Here is a 23,058-nt window from a genome sequence, read left to right on the forward strand (position 1 = left end):
GGAGTAGTTATCTTCGAGAAAACTCAACTGAATTGAACATGGTATTGAAAAGTGTGGTGAAAAGTAAACCTATAGATTTCATTATCGCTGAGTTACTCACTCGTTGGTGACGTCGTAAACGGTGTAATGTGCGGTGAAGCTGTGTCGAAAGACCTGCGGGACCGGAAAAAAAAATCAGTCAAGAAAGAAAGGCAAGGCTGGGTAGTGAAAAGACGGCATTAGTCCAAACAAACCTAGGTGGGTATAACCAAATTCGGGATAAATATGTTCATGCCCTATTTCGCCGAATGATCTGAATTATCTTTATAATTCTCCATAATATTTCTTTGAATTCCGTCCATTATATGAATACCCATACCTACGACTGTGCCTCTATGTAACACATCATCAACATCTGTTTACTCGGGAACGGAGGTCACGTTATCTAAAGATACGTGGTTATATATACCTACTACTATACTTCGCCCCCGAGTCAATGGCCAACAAATTAATCGAACACTTTGGAAGGAAAACAAACTCTCATTCTTTCTATGTCTCCCCTCCTCGTTTTCTGTCTCTTTATAAGTAGTCAACCCTTCCGATAGCTCAGGGTGTAGATTTTCAACTCTATCATTTATAAGTCAAGCGAAAACCAGAACGGAAAAATACTTCTTCGGTTCACTTTTTTAAATAACTTATTGCTGAAGCTCATGTTACGATAATCACAAATTTCCGCGATACTGTGATTCATATATTTATTCCCAACTGTTCTGCGTAGGTATATTATACACGTATTTCATACAGTATATGCATTATAGGTATGTACATTGTACATCTATACGCTGAGAGGTTGATGAGTATTCTTTCCCGCTCGCGTGATCAGAAGCTGTTAGAAGAAGCGGGCAATCAATTTTTCGGGTGCCAGAATTCAGCAGCAGCCGAGGAGTAGAGAGAAAGAGGGAGAAAGAGAGAGAAGATTTGAGGGGTATTAGTTTCTAAAAATATAGGATTCAAAGTTTCGCTTTTAATTAGCGCGGAACCGCCTAACTTTTTCTACCGGCCAGAAAGAGAGAGAGGGAGAGTGAGAGCGAGAGAGAGAGAGAGAGAAAATCCGATAAACAAAACTGAAAAAGCAAACCGAGCTGGAAGAAAAAAAGGAAGATGAATGGGAATAATAAAAAAGTGAGTAAAAATTAGCCACCCGCGGCATAAGCAGAGTGCCTACCGCGGGTTATCGGTGGTAGGAGAGGGGAACTAACGCGAAACTTTTCTCAAACTATTACATAACCTGAGCCCCGTATATAGAGTATATGTATTTATCACGGTCGATTGAACGTGGTACCTACCCACCTCCCAGCCCGGATGGGTGTACGGGCACGAGGCCCGCTTAATATATTGCAGAAGCCTGCAGTCGTTGTTATATATGGTTAGAAAGATAGATTAGCGCATATGCGCAATGCTAGATGAAGTGGGATATATTAATTATCCAGGCCCCCTTCCCCGTTGTTCTAAAATTAATACCGATAAAGATAGTGCGATTTTTACCGTCATTGACGTACTCACCGGTTTGACATTGTGCTTGAACAGCACATAACGAAGGTCAGAGCTGCACTGGTAGCCTTGAACATTGAGCTGCCTCTGGAATTGGTCAAGATAGAATGCAAATCGGATAATATCAGTGTAGTCTTGGTGCGGCAGCGGATGGGTGAGGGAGTTGGTTTAATTTATACTCGCAAAGCTCCGCAGCAGCAATCACGAGAAAAGGTTATTCTGGATATTGCGACTATTTGACTTTTCTTTTCGATTTTACGTCCTTACCGAAATAGATGTACATATAATGTACATGGGTGTGTATTTGTGCGTCTACCGAAAAGCGCACCGAGGTGCGGAGTGGACTGGAGCGGTGCCGAGGGCGCCGCACCCCGGTGATCACCGCGCGGATCGATGATGCTCCGCGAGTTTGAGCTGGCCCTGGTATAAGGTCCTCAGCATATGGAATAGCGTGTTGGCACGTGGCATGAGTTCTCGGTTTTTTGGTCACTTCAAACCTTTCAGACATGCGCGTGTATCCGGACATATACCGAACAACCGCGTGTATAAACCCTAACCTAACTTACGAGGGTGTGATTCGAGACCAATAGCGACACGGAGTTGTTTGAGGTGTCCAGAAGCGCCAGGGAACCGTCGTCCGCTTGGAAGACAAACTTGTCGTGCGACAACCAGGCTGGCGGTAGACGGTGTGGCGTCAAATCACCGCGCAGGCACTCTTCTAGTGTCAAACGCTTCCCGCTCCAGTAAAGAAGTTCGTCAACGTACCTAGTTTGTATAAAAAAAGTCAATTAGACCACCGCGGAGTGACGAGAGTTTGGAATTGGTTATCGGGAGTCTTGATTCTTCCGCCAAAGCCTCTGGCAATGGTCTTCCAAGTCCAACGAACACTCTCTTCACACTGTGGCTTCGGAAAAACTGAGACAACTGATCAATCTGAAGCATGATCGAACGCGCGATTCAACATCACCTTGGTGCTTTCTACATAAGGAATGACGAGCTATTTGGCTTACCCGAGGAGGTAAATGGCGGTTACGATGCCTGCTATGACGAAGCCGATAACCAGCAGAGAGAAAACGATGCTCCTCCAGTTGTGCCCGCCCTCGGCGTAAGTCAGGTCCTGAAACATGGTCAGATTCCTAGAGGAAGAAAAAGGCGTAACATCTTAACCCCGGAACTGTCCGGCATTGGACGGTCCACGAGGAGCTCAAGATCGAGTTAAAGCTTTGCTAGGCATCGAGCATGCAGATATAGAACGAAAACAACGCGGAGTTCTTCCAACGTGAGTGAAATACTCCCGCCAAAATCAAATCACGAATTATTACCACCATCCTAGTAAAAGTTTTCGCAAGGTGCAGACACCCTAAGAACTCGTTCCATGCATGTTCCGTGCTCGTGTCGAACGTGATATGTACTTTGGTGAATTTAGTTTGCCAGCAATTTTCCCATTGTGTCAGGTTTAAATATTGTTCATTCACTTTGGTGATCAGACGATGGATGAAAACTAACTTTAATAAGTCAATTGAAAAGCGACAGTGTTCACGGTATGATAGAAGCGAATGTTGGTGTAAAACTGACGATAGTGGTCGATGGGTACATCTGGAGATACTCTACAATGAGCTTCGGTGGTGGGAAAGAGTGCGAAACGCGATACGGTAAAAAGGTTTTTTATTTTTTATATTCTGCTCTACGAAGTAACTGACGGGTGTTGTACACGTTGTTTTCTTATTCCTAATCTCGTTGCTCTAATTTTTGCTATTTATTATTATTATACGTATATATTTTTTCCCTGTATTAGCGCCATGCGAAATCTTTGATTGACGCGAATTGTAAACCTCACTACTCGGTCGTTAAATTAAAAAATAAAACGTTTTTACGATAGCCACAGTGTACGCGGTTGATAGAGTCAGCTCTGGTGCTGTTCTGCAACGATGTTTATTCAGCGAGGTGTATACGTTGAATAGTTCTAAAAATATTGTCAGACGCCTTGACGGTTGAAGTCGAATTCTTTATTTCAAGGCTCCAACGAAACCGTTCTAGCTATTATCGTCAGGTCTAGAAAAATAATGTCAATTACCAGCAGTCCGCAGATTGGCAGAGTAAAATATATTAGCATCGAATCTCACCCTCGTCGTATATGTGATTGATGCTCATGAGTCGACAAGAAGGAAACAAACCAAAATCGAAGAATGAGACAAAAAGTCAAGAACGAAATTAAGAAAAACGTTCAAGTTCACTGATGAAGATCTGGCATGCCGCATTTCTTGTGGCACACGCTGAAATCATATCTACGTGTTTTACTTCTCAAGACTCATCTTTTACACGAATATATACATATATATATATAGACACACGTGCATACACAGACCGTGACTTGAACCTTGAACCGAAGTTATAAATTGACAAATGATTGACTTCCTCTGGAAGTAACGATCTCTGATTGGCCAGCATCAGACGCGGTAATCGTTTTCCAACGACTTGTTTATCACCCTTTAAATATTGCACCCTCATTCAACCTCTTTTTTTAAATTTATTTTCCACTTCTCCTATACTACCGGTGTTTTCTCCTCATGATATTATTATTATATTTCTTTTTCTATTCTTCCAGTTCTTATAAAATGCCACTGTTCTTAATTTCCTTTATTGTAAAATAAAAATTCACTCCGACTTTTTGATTATACAAAAAAAATTTTAAACTAAACTTATCGTCGCTCACAAACTTGATTTTGGTGACAAAATGAAGTACTTTTTCCTCTTGTTAATTATAATCAGGTTGTGACAGAAATATATACAAAGCTGGGTGGATTGACACCTCCAGTTGGAAACCGTACAGTGCAAGGTCACGTCTGACAAACTAAACACGAATGCGCAACCTTCTCTAGAATACTGACTGAGGACAATCGAAATCAGAGAAGGTGAATTGATATTTACAAAAATCAGCCTCTTACCTACCCAGTTGCAGACGGCGTTGCAAAAAGCCATTTTGCAAGCCAAAGACAGATATGAATATAGCGTGACTTCTGAAGTGTGGAGATGATATTTTGTTTGGATTTCCAAAGAAAAAAGGAAAACTTGTTCACCCTCACTTTGGCAATCGAGGACGCGATTCTGTCAGTCTGGTCTGTGACTACGCTGTGGTCTACAGCTAAGCTGGACTGGTGTTTATTTCCTCGTCCCACCCTCGAGAATGGGAGTGTAGGAGGTGGAGGAGAAGGAGAAGTAGGAGGAGGCTGTTGCTATCAGGTGGTAATCGAGTTACGAATTTACGTTGTGTGCCTGCGAGGAACTCTACTACGACTAGATCCACCAGGAAACCTAGTCTGCACCAGTCTACTATCCCTGGAATTGATTTGCGCCAAGTTAGAATAATGAATTATACCAGTAAGGAGAATTAGAGAGTGACAACCGGCCGTGAATTTGCTCGAATTACCGTGAGAAGGATCAAAACGTGAGGCGAGGAAGAGCCGTGATATTTATTACTTTTCGTCAATTGCTCTCGAGGATCGTTAAGGTTTTAGACTCCAAAAGACTCCTCAACTCTGCCGCAAAATGCAGGATCTCAAGCCCCAGCCTCGGGATGATCGTTCGAAACAGTTATAAACGAGGTATTGGCTACACCCTTCGTTCAAAAGACTCCCTCTATATTCTCAGGACGATTTTGACGACCGACACTTTCTTTTTCTTCTATTCACTCGACGCTCGGTCTCACCGCGACGCAAACCCTCGCAACCAAAAGCCCCACGCTATGGTTTATCCGCAGTGTCGTTCGCCAGTATCGATTCCGTGCATTAGACCAGCGCGAGGACGGATTTGCCTCAGTCTCACGCTCTCTTCCCTGCATACCATCTTGACAACCTTTTGTTTAACGTTCGACGCAATCATTGATTTACAATTTAATTTGCTTTCCCGTATTCCATTCAGGCATATCTGTATCGTATTTTAATCCGCAGACCTGTATTATTGTCAACCATCGTCATTGAACATTATCCGTATCAAATTGTTCGGTGGTTCATCGTTTTTTGCTTCCTTATTTTTCTCATTCAATCCTTTTAAATCCATAGCCAATGTGGTAGAGGTTTAATTAGTAATCAGTAATATCTTCGGTAGATTTCGGAAACTTTCTAAAACTTCACTTCACTTCACTTAAAATCATCATCATTTCATTTCTTTTTCTTCCTTATCATCATTTCCTTTCATCCGTTTGAATCCGCTGAGAATGATCAGCGAACAGTGAAGTTCTCTCAGTCCTTGTACAATTTTGTTGAAACAGCTGTTCTTTCTTTTTTTATTTGTCATCTCTTTTTTGCATCGTTTTCTACTCGATCTTCTACGACTTACATGCAAGTTCACAGAGTACTAATCAGTAATCATTAACAATTTTCGATTGCTTTGAAAACTTTAGTAAATCAGTGTTTCTTCGGGTTCTTCATATTCGTTCTCATCTTAGTTTGTTGTTTTTTTTCTGTAATAATTTGAATCTTCTTGAAACGAAGTGAAATCCACCACGGTGCTACTCAGATAAGTCTTTCGACCGGGTTTTCAAGACCAAGTGAATCAGTTCAAGGTTTTTCATCTTCGTCATCGTGATCGTAATTTTACTGCTCCTGAACTTATTGTCAAATGAGCGATTCAGTGAGCGATCGTGTGAGTGATTCGTCTTGATTAGATAGAGACACATACATACACCGAGGTACATACACGGGCAATTAGTGTCAAACAGTGCTTGGATACGGTGAGTGGGAGGTGCGAGCATGCCCTGATGGATGTGTAGGTAAAATCTGTGAGTGCGTGAACCGGGATTTACTGAATATACGAAACACTGACGACCGAACGAGCGGACGAACGAACGAATATAACGACGAAACATCGAGAAGAGAAAAGCCGGCGATTGATTACCTCTTTTACCTGGGCAGACTTTGACCGGGGATCGGCGACCTGGACGGTCTCGTCGGGAGGTAGCCGCCAGGAGTTCCTCTCGACGTTGACGCTGGCGTTCATAGCGTCTGCCTCATTCAGCTACGAGCCACCTTCGTTCAGGGCTCGCGTTATCGGCTCCCCAGGGTAACCCCTGGGCCACTCCTGGGGCCGACGGGAAGCTCTCCGATCCACAGCTCTGCACCTTGAACCAAAACGAAACAAACGGTTTTCACATATGGATAGAGGATACTTTTCGCCTCTTTCGTCAATCGCAAGGAGAGTACCCGAAGCGTACCTCACTGATTTTCTTTATTCTGTGACATTTCGTAAAGCATCAAGAAACATTACACACGGCTGTTTTTAACGTGCCAATCCAGCCGTTCAAGGTGCAAAAACCACCCCAAAATTCGATTCTTACGATTTCTCGATAAAGACGTAAAATGTGTGGATAAAATCAATTTGACAATATTCACTACCATGAGATGATAATATGGGTGCTGTTTTCGTCCCCAGGGGTTGCATTTATTTTTTTTTGCAAACCTTAGGGGTGGTTTTTACCCCTTGAACAGCCACATTAGCAAGTAGAAAAAAACACGTGTCCAATGGTTTTTGATGTACTATAACGTATTAGAGAATGATGAATTCTGTGAAGCATGTATCGGGTATGACTTTCTCTGTAGCTTCCAATCCTCGTAATGGTTATTCGAGGTAAGTGGGAATACATCTATCTACCATTGTATAGATTTTCTCCCGGAATTAGTCCGGGCCTACAGAAACTGTATATAACTTATAATACCCGCAGCCTGCAGAGGCTTGAGACTTGCTCCAGAAATCCAGGGCTCTATACTTTCTCTGTCTCTCTTTCTCTCGCAGTTACGTCTAGATGCCCCGAGTTTTGTACCCAGATGTATGAAACGCTTGAAAAACATTTTCGAGTTTTCTCGTTTCTACTCTGTTTTCATTTGTTTTAATTTTTACTTTTGGACGGAGATAAAGAGAAAGAGAGAGAGAGAGAAAAAGAGAGAAAGAGAGAGGCACTCTTGTGACAAAATGTTGCTGTTCACTGTTGGCGAAACAATATGAGATGAGAAAATAATTGAAATTCCAGTTAGTCTACACAGTTGCGACTTGTGTTATGTGCGTACACCCACACCGTAAACATAAAATAAAAGTGTCACGACACGTGGTCATAAAAAAATCCCTCTTCCATTCTCGAATGCGACCATATAATGTCTGCGTATACGCATCGCAGTACCTACGATATCTGATGATATTGAGAAAACCCTACGTCCCTTTGGTTATATATCCCTATATAGCATCTCCGCATCGTAAAGTGTGTACAAGTTACAGTATGAATTTTATACATGTATACATGAGCGTACACTGACGTGAAGTGTTCTGTGGTTGGAATTTTTTAATACACAGCCTCGTGCGTTGAACACGTACGCGAAATGAAGAAAATTCAGACCAAATTTGGGTTCCAGTGGTATCATTGATTATCGTAATTTTCTATTACGCATCTGCGTCAGCCAATGGCGAGTGATTTTATGTGGTTTTAAGTGTCGGTTCACCGAGTGATTTCAAGCGATTTCGTGTTGATCTATATTAATGTGAATCAGAAGGGGCGCTCAGTGATTTCACAAAGCGAATAGCGGCCCTTCGTTCCCAATAACGACTACATGTGCAAGGAAAAATAAATATAAAAAAAAAAAAAAAAAACTAAGGAAAATACTGAATACCTCCCTGATGGAAAAATAAGAAGAAGAAGAAGGAAATGTTTTTATTCGCTTATTACCCGTCTAAGGGAATGCTTGTTATAGTCTTTTTGTACGTAGGATTCGTCGGTTAAAATCAGTTTTATAGTTCCAAGCCGACCATTGATTGGCCTTTAAAAAACTCCGTGGGGATCTTTTACGATGATAAACAGGGCGAGCAAAATTTTTCTTTAAACTTGTTCCACGTATAATATCATCAATTTTCTATCGCCCACGTTATTCATGCTCATATTTACATCCGCGTGGTTCGGATTTTCTCCTCCTCCCATCCCCCCCTCCCACGCCACGCTCTTTTAACTAAAGCACATCCGCAGTGTAACACTGTATAAGGCAAGCATGCGGAAGTAGCCGGTAAAATTTACTTTCGCGTGTGAGTCTTCGGGGGATGAGCTCCGATAATGAAGATTGATTTGGATGCGGCATATTCGTCGTCGTTGTAGCTCTCGTGACAGGAAAGTAAGAGGAAGCGGAAGAAAAAGGAGTAGATGAAGTAGCGGGAAAATTCTCCAGACGGTATAAACCGAAGTGCAAGTTCCGTATCCTATCTATCTATATTGCCAATCGATTCTTCATTATTGGACGCTGCATTAGCAATGCCGCATCTATAATTTGCAGAAGATATTTACACATTTATATATGTACATAAGTTGATGTTGTACATAAGTACCAATGTACTACTTAGACACAATCTGGTGATGAGAAAACAATCGGTATCGACATATTATCTGAAATAACAAATCCATGGACGGTGAGTGGTTAATTTTTTTGGTATAGTTTTCACCGCTGTTTACAATTTGTTATCGTTATTGTGATTTACTATACGAGGAAACATTGTAAGTACTTGCAGTGTGCATTCTATTATTAATAATTTCTCTGTGTCTTATTAAAAAAAATATAAACAATAGAATTGAAACAAAAGAAAAAAAAAATGCGCCAAGAAATCGGTTTACGTAAAATAGGCGTGTATGTATGTCCTATACGTATTACATAATATGTTTTGCCCCCACATCGTTGAGCATAGATTACGTAGTTATACATATGTAGACGCTCGCTTAACCTAAAACAACAAAATATTCTCGCGTAGACAAAACAAATTCCCCTTTCCCCCACGTATATATCACTCTTCTCTTCGGTTTTTCTTTAAATCTATCCCGTTCTCTTTTTCCACCCATTTTTCACTCGTTTTATCTTTCCCGTTATCACACATTGGTACGTTGGTATACATGTCTTGTATTTATGTAAACGCGATGTCGAGAAAATGAAGAAAGAAGGAAATAGTATGATGAAAAAGAAAAAAAAAAAAAACAGAAAAACACTGCGAAAGAACGATCAAAACTGAAATTCTGTTCTTATACGATACATGTACAAGAATATCTATGCTTACACATTTTCTCTTTTCTTGCACGAGTGAAGTATATTAAAAAAAATCAAAGAAAAACATGCGCTGCATGCAGATGGAAAACGGGTCAAAAGTGAACCCTGGGATCAAATGGTCCTTCGATAAAAAAAAAATGTTGTAAACCGTAAATGACACGTGCACAAAAGGTGTACGATTCCTTCAGAGAGGGTGAGGACTGTTTTGCCCCAGGTTACCATTCTTTTCCAGGGATCCCATTTTGTTCTAGGATCCTATTTTGCCGCAGGTGCGCGTTTTTCTTCAGGACGCTATCCCCCCATCCTCCGAATATTCTGTAATACCGTGCCTATTATTTTCAAAAGTTTGATTCGAAGTACGTACGGGAAAGTGCTAGATATTACTTTTACAAGCGCATGATCAACCCGATGTTAAACTTTGACGAATTGGGAACCTGATGGGGGGTAGGTTATATTATCCATACACCACGCAGGGGTCCTGAGGGGGAGGTGCCTGGGATTTGCGGCGTGTAGCCGATGCAGCGGCGACGGCGTCAGCATATTATAATATACATATACTTCGTACATACACATATGTATGTATATAACTGTTCCCTCCACTGCCCGTGACGTCAGAGGTTCGAGGCGTGTTACGTCAGCGGCAGTGCGGCAGACCGGGTGGGCGGCCGTATAACAAGAGTTGGGAAGGGGATGAAAGCTGCGGGATGGGGGCGAACAACCGGAACGGAGATAAAAGGCGGACGGGAGGCAGTCGCATTCGGTTCGGCAACCGCCGCCAATTTTTCCGCCCGGCGCTATGCACGTTACATGCATATTTTGCCAACATTGCAAAACACTTAAAAATATAAAGAACATCAGATTGCACATGACATGTAGTACGTACAGTGAAAACCAAAAAATTAAATAAGGTAAAAGAGATTTTTGAAATTTATAAGAATCTTCCTGAAGTCCAATTTTTGAGTATCCGTTTCATTTTTCTGTATATATATGTATATGTATATATATGTATATATGTATATATATATATATATATATATATATATATATATATATATATATATATATATATATATATATATATATTCTCTGGGGGGGGGGGGGGGGGGGGGGGATTGTGGATTAGTTAAGATCTCTCAATCTAGTTGACTTCGATTCTTCTTTGTATCTGTAGATCAAGTTTTTCGGCCAGATTTTTCTTTTTGTTTCCTCGACTGTTTCGGTTCTTTCCTGTCTTTCCACCCTCCATCCACCCCTGTATATGTATGTGGGTGCTCCGGATGATCAAGAAAGACAGGAAAGCGACAGACAGCACGGCGTTTCTTACCCCGTGTGGCATAAATCAATATAGGAATAACCTATGTATACACAAATACACAGAACGACGACACCAGCCTCCCCTCGCTGTCTGCAGTCTTACGAAGTGAATTAAACAAACTCCGCACGAGCTTTTCGAGTTTTTACCTCGCCCTCGTTTTTGTTCCTGTTTCTCCTCCTGCGCTTTTTCATTTGCTAGTTACTTTATTTCTGCGCTTTTGCGCTTCTAGTGCGCTTATTTGCATTAATTTTTTGCTGTTTTGATTATTTCACTGTGTCTTCAGCGTTTATCCAAACTTTTATAAAAACGTACAATATGTATGGGCTATTCCGCGTCAACCGGATCAGTCATCTCTCAGATATTTTTTTAATTTGGCATGTGGATTGTGTGTGAGGAGTTAGATTTTTGTGCCAAAGCGCGAATCTCATAATGCAAAATTCGATTTTTTATTAACAATAACAAATTAGACTCCCATTTTTTTCAAAAATTCATAACTTTGGCAAAAAATTAGATACAATATATATTTTTTTTTCAAATTACGCGGAAAGCTCCATAGAATTTAAAAAAAAATACGAAATGGTAAAAAAAAGTTGTTATCAATTGTTTATTTAACAATTAATTTTTCAAAGATTTTTAAAACAGTGACTGACACGATCAAAAAATTTTTTTTAAATTCTGACATGTTCCTTGAACTGTACTACAACCTGTGAATTAATTCCAGAGGGGTGTTTTTCTTCGTTTTTGAGTAAAAAATCATTAAAGGTGTCGATGCGCGTGAAATTGCGGCGCGCCGAGTCTCTACGTAATGGCGGGCGGCCGGTTGCCGTCCACCGCTACCCCGCGGTGGCGTCGCAGCGTTATTTTAGAGTCATTTTCACGATGTAGGACATGATTGAAAAATCTGAAAAAAATACTGTACCTTCACAAGGCCTGCTCAAAGCGATAAGTGTAGTTTCAGGAATGTGTTTTTCACCGTTTTTTTATTACAGAGATTCGAAATACACACCATGAGAGTGCACATAAATGATAATAATTACATAACTTGCTACTTATTTTAAAATAAAAACACATTCTTGAAACTTCACTTATCGCTTTGAGCAGGCCTTGTGAAGGTACAGTATTTTTTTCAGATTTTTCAATCATGTCCTACATCGTGAAAATGACTCTAAAATAACGCTGCGACGCCACCGCGGGGTAGCGGTGGACGGCAACCGGCCGCCCGCCATTACGTAGAGACTCGGCGCGCCGCAATTTCACGCGCATCGACACCTTTAATGATTTTTTACTCAAAAACGAAGAAAAACACCCCTCTGGAATTAATTCACAGGTTGTAGTACAGTTCAAGGAACATGTCAGAATTTAAAAAAAATTTTTTGATCGTGTCAGTCACTGTTTTAAAAATCTTTGAAAAATTAATTGTTAAATAAACAATTGATAACAACTTTTTTTTACCATTTCGTATTTTTTTTTAAATTCTATGGAGTTTTCCGCGTAATTTGAAAAAAAAATATATATTGTATCTAATTTTTTGCCAAAGTTATGAATTTTTGAAAAAAATGGGAGTCTAATTTGTTATTGTTAATAAAAAATCGAATTTTGCATTATGAGATTCGCGCTTTGGCACAAAAATCTAACTCCTCACACACAATCCACATGCCAAATTAAAAAAATATCTGAGAGATGACTGATCCGGTTGACGCGGAATAGCCCGTATGCATGCATTATTATTTTAGATTGCACTTCTTTTCACTTGTATTTTTAGTCGAAGAATTAATAAAGTTCGAAAATAATTTCCAAATGTCGAGACAGTGATAAGCAAAAAATAAAAAAATTCGGTAACAAATTGGAACACGATCTCGAAAAATAGCATGAATCACACTTGAGATGGTTAGAGTTGGACGACGGAGGAGTTAGCATGGAATGCTCCATAAATGCTCATAAGAAAGTTTCCTTAACTACAGCATTATACGTACTGCCCGGGGGTATTTATATTCTTCTTGAAAACACAACTCGCCAAGACAGTGCAAAGACAGCTTCTTCCCGAATTTCTCTCTCACTCTCTCTCTCTCTATTTCTCCTGTATATTTAACGTTGAAACACTACTTAGATGTTATAACTGCAACCAGAGAGACTTTATCCTGTTTCAGGTCTCACTTGCCGCTGCTACTGCATCCTTATTTCACACGTTGAAAAAGGGAGATAAAGAGGAAGAGGAAAAAGAGAAGACGGAGCAAAGTATGTGGGTGTCTATAATATATATATATATATATATATATATATTTACACTCTACAATCTAGTCTAGTCATGTAGTTCGCAGGATCGTTATACCAAACAAGATCGTCTTACTCTGATATCCGATCGTTACTTCGGATTGTTTTCCTCCATCTAGTTCTCAGAGTTATACACAAAACACACCTACACCTTGGCGGTTGGTTATACGTGTAACTAGTGACTGCAGCATCTGCTACGGTGCTACAGGTCCAATGGCCCGATACTTCACTCTCAGTGTTTTCCCAAGCTGTGCAAGTCCATCAACGATATATCACGATGTTCGCTTCGAGGACAGGTTCAACACTCTATCAGTGTATATCTGCGCGGTGCATCGTCTCGGTCATCACTTATTCATGGGTGAACTTTAACGATGACAGCATTGGTAGACGTTAGTTGAGGAGGGAGGTCTTCCAGTCGTAAAGAATTCACCGTCGTAAAGGGTGACACTCCTGAAGATCATCCTGATAGGGTGAATTCGTTCCGAATCACCTCTTCGATGGTAAATAAATTGGTAGGTTTGTTTTACTCTTTCAGCAACGCGTGCAGCCGAGAGATTGATCATATTTAAATTAAAATGAGTTCGCGTGATGTTACTGAACGTTATTTGACAATGAATTCGATCAATGAATTGAAGTCATCGACCAACAGGAGCTTACATGTTATTTCGTTCTCCGATCACCGAGTGCTCAAGAGCATGATGAATTCTGACCAAAATGCCAAATGGGCTTTATTCTCTCACCCAGACATAGAGATGAGCCAACAAAAGTATGACGGGTATGAAGAAAGCCTGTTTAAAAATACACGCGAATCATATGGTGACAAAAGCAGGGTGTACACAATTTCAGAGTGGCATAACGACGTCCTGGTGTGACTTCCGGGTTAAAATAAGGTTTGAGCGTGGTCCCGTTTGGGTCGGGCCCGAATTAATTACGGTGGCTTATGCCCGGGTGACGAACGTTGCTTCCATTTCGTGTCACGCAACGCGATATATGTACGAACAGTTCCGTGTCTCGAAACAAGGATAGTGCTGCTCCAGCCTTGCTTAGGCACGTGTGATGGTAAAACTGCAGGAAACACAGCCAGAAGGACTGGCTAACAGGTACCTAACTTAACTTCTGCAGTATTGTGTGTCACGTAGGCAGAGAGTCGACACTTGCATCGGACGTTCTGCCTTCCACTGCATGCATGAACTGTAACAATGACGCTAAGTTGTGAACACTGCATCGGGCTGTTTATGCCACCGCCTCTTCTCCTTCCTCAGAGGATTGCGCCTCTACCGGAGAACAAGGCACTGAATTCTTGCGCGTTAGCCTGCTCTTGTTCCCCATTCTCCGTCTTTTCCATTCCACGGTTTCCCTCCGGTCCGCATCCTCATCTTTTTGGAAGAGATTCTTCCCGGTACGGTGCTGCAGCGGTGAGCCTCAAAGCCTTAGATACGTGCGAATTCCGCGCTTGGCAGTAGGAGGGAAAACTTTCTCCGCATGCCCAACAATACCTACCCATGCCTATAACGTGCTTGATGCTTAGAGCGCTCGGGACTGTCTTGTTTGTTCTCCACGCTATTGTTTCAAATTTCCATCTCTCAATCTCTCTCTGTTTCCCTTTCCAGTTTTCGCCATCCACCAGCCACCCCTCACCCGGCTATTGTTCCGGAATTGAGCAACTTTCGAGGATGGCTCGTGAAATGAGAAGCTTACTGCTGGTGACCGAGTATGAGAAACCACTATGGAAGTATCTCATAGTCCGCAACTGACGTAATGTTACAAACACTGCTTACGCAGAAATTGAAAAGAACTTGACGAAGTCGCACCATATCGCAGATAAGTTCAATGCTTAACGTTGTCTTGAATGGTGAGAAATTGGTAAACGCCATATGCAAGAGAAGCGAACCTTCGCCAATCGATCTCACGTCGCGAAGGCAAGCGATGATTACATTTCACATGTTCATTCGAGTGCCTCTCGACGGTTCTAAGTCGAAATAGAGCGAATGGCCATAAAGCTGCCATAACAAGTTTGTTCAAACGGTCACTTGAACCATCAGAATCTGACCACTTGTGTTTTACGTCGATTCCACTTAGCTGCCGCATTTTCGAGTGGATTTCGCAATTTCAAGTCTGGAATTTCAATCCCATTTGCCGGGGTTGCGCGTGGTGCATTTCGTCTGAGTTGAATCTGCAGCCTGTACGGAATCTTGGTAAACTTTCAGGCTTGGTGGCTTTGCAGATAGCCTCTGTATATCTACGTCTAACTTTACCAAAACCAAATTTGCAGTGCCTTCGAGGTGTTCGTCACCGCCTTGAGCTATCAGCTTATACTACGCTATTCGGACCTGCAAAAAGAGTTGACGCTGTCGAACTTTTTCAGGTCACTATTTAAGCCTTGATGCAAAGATATACGTGCAGACAATATACTTTGACAATGATTACGTTGATAATAGTAATAAGGAAAGTAATGACGAGTAAGGGGTCATTAGCCGCGTCATTTCACCATCTTGAGAATTAAGAGAGACAAGCTCAACTCCCTCGTGGTGCATACTACATTGCCAGATGAGATGGCGCGTTAAATACGAGGATGAGAGTGAGGATGAGGATGAAGAGGTGGAGGAACATGCTTCTCTCAAGCAGAGAGTCTCGTCTATAGCAACGTCCATAAATTATTCTCTCTGTATGCCGTGTATCGTTTTACAACGTGAACATTTCCAACCGTGATAGATAATCTCAAAGTTTCTCTGAAAGTTTGGAAATTTTTCACTAATTCAAATATTCATCACATGATACGGTGCTCTTATTTTTTATTTGGTTTTTAGTTCTCGTCTGAAAATTCCAATCCAACAAATGTAAGAATATCTTACATCGACTTTAAAATAGTCAAAACACTTTTAAAACAAAAGAATATCATCGCAATTGTAACAGAAAAAGAATGCACGAAGTGGACAAAAAATACCCAACAGCTTAAACGGATATGGTTCAGATTTTTAAGGGGTGATAAAATTGACAAGGGTGGTTTTGGTGTCGGGGTTTGAAATTGACTCAACCTGATTTCGTTCCTCAGGTACGTACAATATAGGTAGATTATATACATTTATATATACGCAGACATAATAAAGTGGCGGTACGACGGCGAAATTTGGTGACTGTGAAGATGAACGATGACACTGCAGGGACGCACCTTAGTCGGCTGCACACATACACATACATATTATATAATTTAACGTGTACGTGTTTATACCTATATACATATACAGAGCTTGAGCGCGCCAGCCATATCTGACGTATCATTAATTATCAGTCTCTTCAAACCTGCTGACTAAACTGTGTATATACATAGGTATATATATATATATATATATATATATATATATATATATATATGACATGTGTGTGTGTGTGTGTGTGTGTGTGTGTGTGTGTGTGTGTGTATGTGTGTGCATAAATTAATGTGTACGCGTCCACGTGTGTGTGTATGTATACATATTATATACGTGCATAGGTATATCGTATATCTATATATGTGTAGGTATATGTGAAACACACGTAAACTACTTAAGTGGGGTTGTATAGTACTTTTCACTCGGGGCGGCGAATTAATAACGATGAGCCTGTAGAGTGTGCAGAAAGGCGGAGAAAAAAAATTGAAAAAATTAACGTAGAGAAAAAAAAAAAAATGAAACAAAAGAGAAAACATCGCGTTGCTTGAATAGTGATTGAGTGAATAATTGAGTTCAAAGGTAAATGCGCGTTGAGAAGCAAATTTTGAGGCAAAGAAAAATTCATCGTGAATAATAAAGAATTAAGTGCGATGTGACATGTGTGCGTACGATTTATACTAAGGAATATATGTTATATGTATATATTGTGTATATAATGTACGATGTGTAGGAAAACATGGAGCAAATACTGGATGGTCAGGGTTGAAAACGTTGGTTGAATTAGCATGGAATGCTCTATACAGTCCGTCGTGTGTATTTATAGCGTATAGACATGCGTTTAATATTCATGTGAACCAGGGAGGTGCAAAGCTGATCTATTTGCACGTGGCTACTATCCTATTACGTGATCGGTTTTTTGTGCGTCGTTAAATTATTTTTTTTTTACACGTTTTTTGTATCATTTGCTCATACGCATATTAACAAATTTACAGAGGAAGAGATTTTTTTGACTGGAAATATACACAAAATTGAATAGACGTGTCACTAACAAAAACATTGAGAATATAGAAAAACAAAAACGCGAGAAAAATCAAAATTATCAAAAAATCATTCATATTTCTCCCATACGAATCACCGTGAGCTAGCAAAAGTCACAAAAATGAAAATTACAAAGTTGAGAAAACGGAAAAAGCTCTTGTCAACGAGGGAATGAAAGGAGCTGAGAAACTCTAGAAGAATTAAGTTGTCATCGTTGCCTTAGTTGATAATTCTTCTCTAGAAACAATCGCGGGTGCGTTTTTATTTTTTTTCGTGTTCTTTTTTCTTCTATTTTACTCACCATTTCTTCTAGATTGTTCTTCAAAAAAACCTCTTCTTCTTTTCTCACGGTAATTTATCATTTAAGCGGCTGTGAGTTAGAGAAATTTGTAAAGAAAAATTTTCTCCAGCGTAATTTATGTATATCTACCCTTCACAAAGTCAACCTTTTTCTTCTTTATCCTTGCTTCTTATTCTTCTTACTCTTCTATCTTAGGAATAACAAAAGTCCTGTACGTTGCAAGCCTCACTTGAGCTTGAACTTAATTTCGTCCATTTTTCGGCACATTTTTATCGAAATTATCAAACTCCGTTTTAAATAATTCTTTTTTGTCTTATCCGCTTAATTCAAATTCCGTTACTCTATCATTTATGCACTCGCGGGTTGATCAGTAGTTGATGAGATGGTTATTCTTGGATGGAAATGCCGATATCCGCGTGAATTTTATGTGAACCTTTGCAAACTGCAAACGACGCTTTTAAAAGAGACGAGAATCTCGACGGTCTCGGTCTCCGTTTTGTACTGTCGTCGTCTCCGTTCGGTCAGAAGCATCTCCTCCGCCTGTTTTTATTTTTTTCCTAGTTTTCGAGTCAACTCTATCCACGTGCTGGTCAGCTGGCCACGTGTCAGACATTAGCGGCATCCGTGAAATATGGAAAAAGAAGAGTAAAAAAAAAGGAGATAGAGAGGTCAGTTTTCGAAATTCATTGCGAAATTAAGTGTCAAAATAGACGGGCGTAAATACGCACCAAATATTATTCAATATAGCTATAGAAACGCTTGGAATAAGAGCCGAGGGGCGACAACGGCCAAAAATAACCGAAACGGTCACCAACCACAACGACGTGCATCTTCAAAGACCTTCTCGGATTATTATAACCTCTATTTTGCTCTCGTATCTGGGCGGCAACGTGTTTTCACAGCCAGAAAAATTATCACGCGAAAAATATTTTTGAACACCGTGTTTTTACGATCCAGACGATAAATGCTCATTCAGAAAAGTGAAGAAAATAGATTTTAATCGTCGATCACGATTTTTCGTTTACCCATAGATTTGAAATGTCCGTTTTCTTCTTGCAAAACCTCGTCGTTCAATTTTTATTTCACGGTATGAATTGAATAGCCCAAATCCGAACGAACGTGAGAAAACTTAGATACGTACTCCAAAGGTACGTGAAAATCACCTGGCTGGTATGCCAAATAAATTTCTACGGCAATGCAGTATTTATATTTGTGTCCAGAACGAGTCTGGTTGAGAATAATAAAAATAGCTAGCAGAGGCGAAAGATAAAATGCATACATCAAATAAAAGTTTGATATTAAAATTGGGAAAGATCGATTCAGGTTTTTACCCCGCTGAAAATTTATACTGGAAAAAAAATCATTTTCCTTTGCGCCGATGCCTTACGAAATATTTTAATTTTCGAAGTTGTATGCGAGCCCAAAGCCAAGGTCAGGTTAAAGTTCCGATTCTGGTCGGATTGAGAACTCGGTTAATTGGTTAATCCATTTCCCGTTGTACACAGAATAATTGATATTGCAAAAATCGGAGCGTTCAGTGAAGAAATTAACTTCACGCTCAATTGAATAAAATCGAAACAATGTCGAAACGATAAAAATTGCGAGGTGATTTAATAGACGTAAAATTATTATATTTGGCGAATTAGAGTAGTTGGAATTTAACTTACGAATTAAAGAAGGAAACGGCAAACGGAACTGTTTCGTCACCGCTCGAGAAGGGCGACGATGGATATGGTTTCAGCTTTATTAGCACGGTTTATTAGCCTACTTGAATGCTTGTAGAGCTCGTCGTTCCTGCAGTGCAGATGGTATGTACGGTGCGCAGAACGGTAGAAAGAGGTTGTATAACGCTTTCCGTAACGACTCTGGCACGATTAAAGAAACACCGTTACTCAAATTTCCCTAAGGCTTCAAGTGTCGGACGACTATATCCTGCAGTTTCTCCGTACAGTGAGAAGATAAAGAAAGCTGTAAAGACTGACAAAATGTAAAGCCTGTAGAGGCTTCTGATCGTCACTCGATCAGAGCAGGATCTTCTTGATTCAGACATTTTTTAAATATTTCGTTTTATTGGTGCCTGAAAATCAAACCTTAGCCTGCAGTTTCATAAAAACCATCGTCAGGAAAGCTGAAAATTTGAGATGCTCTTGAAGCAAATATTCTCACCTTAAGGATACTCAAAATGGAAATGAAACTGTACAGTGCCTGATTTAAAATGCTAGAATATAGCTAAAGAAAGGCAGACTGGAAGCTAGTTTCTGGTCACTCAGTAGCTATGGTACACCTTTATTTCTGTTAGTATCTGAAAACCAAACGAAGCGATCTAGTTTCGCTTAGAAAAAAAAGGAGGTCGTGAAAAATTTGTTACAAATTCAAAAATTCAAGCAAGTGTCCCCTAATGTCAAGCTTTTACTACGGATATCTGTTTCCTTTTGTATCTAAACACTAAACAATGCCATACACCCTCATGAGAGAAATACCAGGTCAGCTGAAAAACCGAAGAAAAGTTGACTTGAAAGTAAGATCATTCCTCGATGACGACATCCATTTAATACACTTAAAAAATAAAAGCAACTGTGTGGTTCCTCGGCAAAAATGTAGTTTAAAGAAAGTAGACTGGAAATCTGCGACTACAGTCAATCGGTAGCCACGGTAGACTTTCGTTTCTATTAGTTTCCCGACATTGAACGGTGCGATGTAGTTTCGAAAAGGAATGACCAGCAAAGCTGGAAACCAAAAGAAGTCCAAAATTGAAGGTCAGATGTCCCTCCATGAGGTCACTTCATGGTCATTAATCTTCAGGATACTCAGAAAAGAAATGCAAAATCAACCGTATGGTTCCTAAGTGGAGATGCTATAACCTGGAAGCTAGTGTGTGGTTAATCAGTAGCTTTCGTATACTTTCGTTACCACTATTACCTAGAACCCAAATGGTGCGATGCGGTTTTCTCTAGGGGGATGCCGGAAATTCCAGGAAAATCAGAGCCATGGCAGAAGCCGGTGTCATTCCTACTGACCGAACGGATCAGAGATCGATGGCCGAACGCGTGTGAGGATAACCCTCGTGGGCAATCGCTTAACCGAGTAACCTTGGTGTAGCGAGGGGGAAGGGCAGGGCGGAATGGAGAGACTCGGAAGAGGGAGAGAGTGAGCCAAATGGGTAGGGGGGGGGGGGGGGGGGGTAGGAAGATGGAGAGACAGAACGAGAATACTGGAAAGCAGAATAAGGGGAGAAGGCTGGAGAAGGGAGAAGTACCTACTCCCGGTGTTACTCCCGGTGAGCTTTTTTCCCGTTTATACCTTACCCAGGTGAGGGTTGCGGTTCCCATGGTTACCAGGCTCTGGCCTCCCGGATCCTAGGTCAGGGCCAGCCCCGTCGCGGCCGGCAAACAGGTGTACGATACTCTGATACTCGGCCTCTCCACCGTTTCTACAACTCTAAACTTGTGTCGATACGATGACTTATTCATTGTGGAAAAACTACCCCCGTCTGCACTTCTGCACTTCATTGTATTTCTGTTGAAAGGTCGCAGAAACCCATTGGAAAAAAACACCATGCACAATAGCCTGTGTAATAATGTGTTATCTAAGGTATTTATATTCCAGAAAAAAGTTGGGTATCCTTTACAATTTTGTAATTCTTATTACGATGTAATTTCAGCTCGCAAGTCAATTGTGAAACAAAGCCCTTCGAACCACAATTCTGAAGTGAAACAACCCACGAGGCTCTGAATATTGTCGATCTGTTATCCATGGTGTGCGTATTCCAGAAAAAAATCACGAATCATTTTAAATTTTGTAACTTATATTATGATGTAATTCGAGCTCTCCACCCAATCATGGAAGAAATCTCTCTGAACCAAGCTTCCGAAAAGGAAGAAATTGCGAAAATTATTCACACTGTTAAAGTTTGCTCATGCATAGAATCGTCAGCAAAGTTTCCGAGCCATCATATTTACTTCATTCAGTATTTACACATATAATTACAAAGTGTAATAACGAATTAAACAAAAAAAAGAACGCACTGTTTCAGGTTCAAGATTTTCCTCTCAGTGAGTTTGGAGAACTTCGGATCATGATACCGAGGAAAATTCCATCCAAGGATTTCGTTGATGCACCGGATGAAGGCGTCGCGATTATGCCTCAAGGGTTGAATAATTGGGAATCAAAGGCCGCGAACGTCTTACATATCCGCTTTAACACTTAGATAGAGGGAGAGAGATAAAGAGGGAGAGAGAAAGGCTCGCACCACCTCTCGTAAGTCTAGCAAGCTCGTCGGGGACCGCTGCCGGTAGCTTTAACCTACCTACCTACCCGAGACGCGTGGTGCGTTTGGGATCGATAGCGAAGCTACTACCCCACGCAGTCTCTGCTCTCGAACCACGGGTCCCTGACTTCCCGGGAGCTCTTCGTCCGGTTTCCCCTAGCCGGCGTGGCCTTCGCTCGGCGGGCCGGGAGACGCATGGTGTCTCGTCGCGTCCCACCGCTGTCACCACTTTTCTCGATCTCTGCGGGCGCAGCTGCAGGGCGTCATTGAATATTCCGATTGAAGAGCGGAAGTCGGATTCGGGCCGCGGAAGAACCGGCAGCTTTTAGCCGATGGTAGGAGGCGGCCGCGGGACTCGGCGATTCAATATTCCGGGGTCCAGGGTCGAGGCGAGGGCTGAATTGGCTCCGGGTCACTTTATATTCCCTTTTCGTCATCTGCATATCGACGAGGTTCGCTCACCGCCTGCCTCCGATATCATCTTTTCACACCCGACCTCCGATTCTTCAGGTCTCTTCGTGATTCCGGGAATCATGCTGCAATTACATCAGCGGGGCTCGCGCCTTGCGCTTTGGGGAAACGCTGAAATCGTTCATCCAACTTTTAGTCGGCATGGTGTTGCCCTTGAAGCTCTCTAAATTATTCATTCCTGACTCAAAGCACTAAACTTTCGACATATACCTGCCTCGACACTCCGATTCAGAAGAACTGAACTCGTTGGGTCGAGGTGTGTCGTTTTCCTTAAAAAATGCCATCCAAGGATCTTGGAATTTTATTTAAAACAGCAAATTTTACAGTTCAATCTTTTTTAATTTTCATCTTTCTCTCTATTCCCAGTTCGATTCACCGAATTCGATTCATCTCCGCCCTCTAAAAGAGTTATTCGCTTTGTTGAGCAATCTCCTTCTATTGGGCACCGAACCGAGTTCAATTTGAACAAGGACACCCCGGATCGAACGATGAGATTCCACGTCTTCTGTGCTCAACGAAAAAAGAACCTGGCAGCCCTCTGACGATATCGAGTGCAGCCTGTGAAAAATCGGGTCCAAGAATCGCCGCAGTGCTTTCATGAATTTCTCATTTTTCTTTTCATATGCATAAACGCGATTCTCGCAGAATTTCGT

The 23,058-nt window shown here is 41.1% G+C and overlaps 1 protein-coding gene across 9 annotated transcripts in view; it reads right to left on the reverse strand.

The window, feature by feature from the left end:
* LOC124304641 (inactive dipeptidyl peptidase 10) overlaps positions 1-23,058 on the reverse strand; it is a 43,474-nt gene that overhangs the window by 6,727 nt on the left and 13,689 nt on the right. The window contains exons 1-7 of one of the 9 annotated variants that reach the window (XM_046763129.1): positions 17,813-18,184; positions 17,668-17,736; positions 6,424-6,646; positions 2,541-2,647; positions 2,097-2,295; positions 1,543-1,617; positions 101-153 (exon numbers count right to left, since the gene is read on the reverse strand). In XM_046763129.1, the coding sequence (XP_046619085.1) occupies positions 101-153; positions 1,543-1,617; positions 2,097-2,295; positions 2,541-2,647; positions 6,424-6,525 (536 nt within the window). In that variant the 5' untranslated portion in view covers positions 6,526-6,646; positions 17,668-17,736; positions 17,813-18,184. Of the gene's footprint in view, positions 1-100; positions 154-1,542; positions 1,618-2,096; positions 2,296-2,540; positions 2,648-2,852; positions 3,130-4,479; positions 4,700-6,423; positions 6,647-17,667; positions 18,185-23,058 lie in introns of those variants that run through there. The other 8 variants (XM_046763126.1, XM_046763130.1, XM_046763125.1 and 5 more) reach the window with 8 other exon arrangements.

The sequence above is a fragment of the Neodiprion virginianus genome, chromosome 5, assembly GCF_021901495.1.
Source record: "Neodiprion virginianus isolate iyNeoVirg1 chromosome 5, iyNeoVirg1.1, whole genome shotgun sequence".
Lineage (NCBI taxonomy): Eukaryota > Metazoa > Arthropoda > Insecta > Hymenoptera > Diprionidae > Neodiprion > Neodiprion virginianus.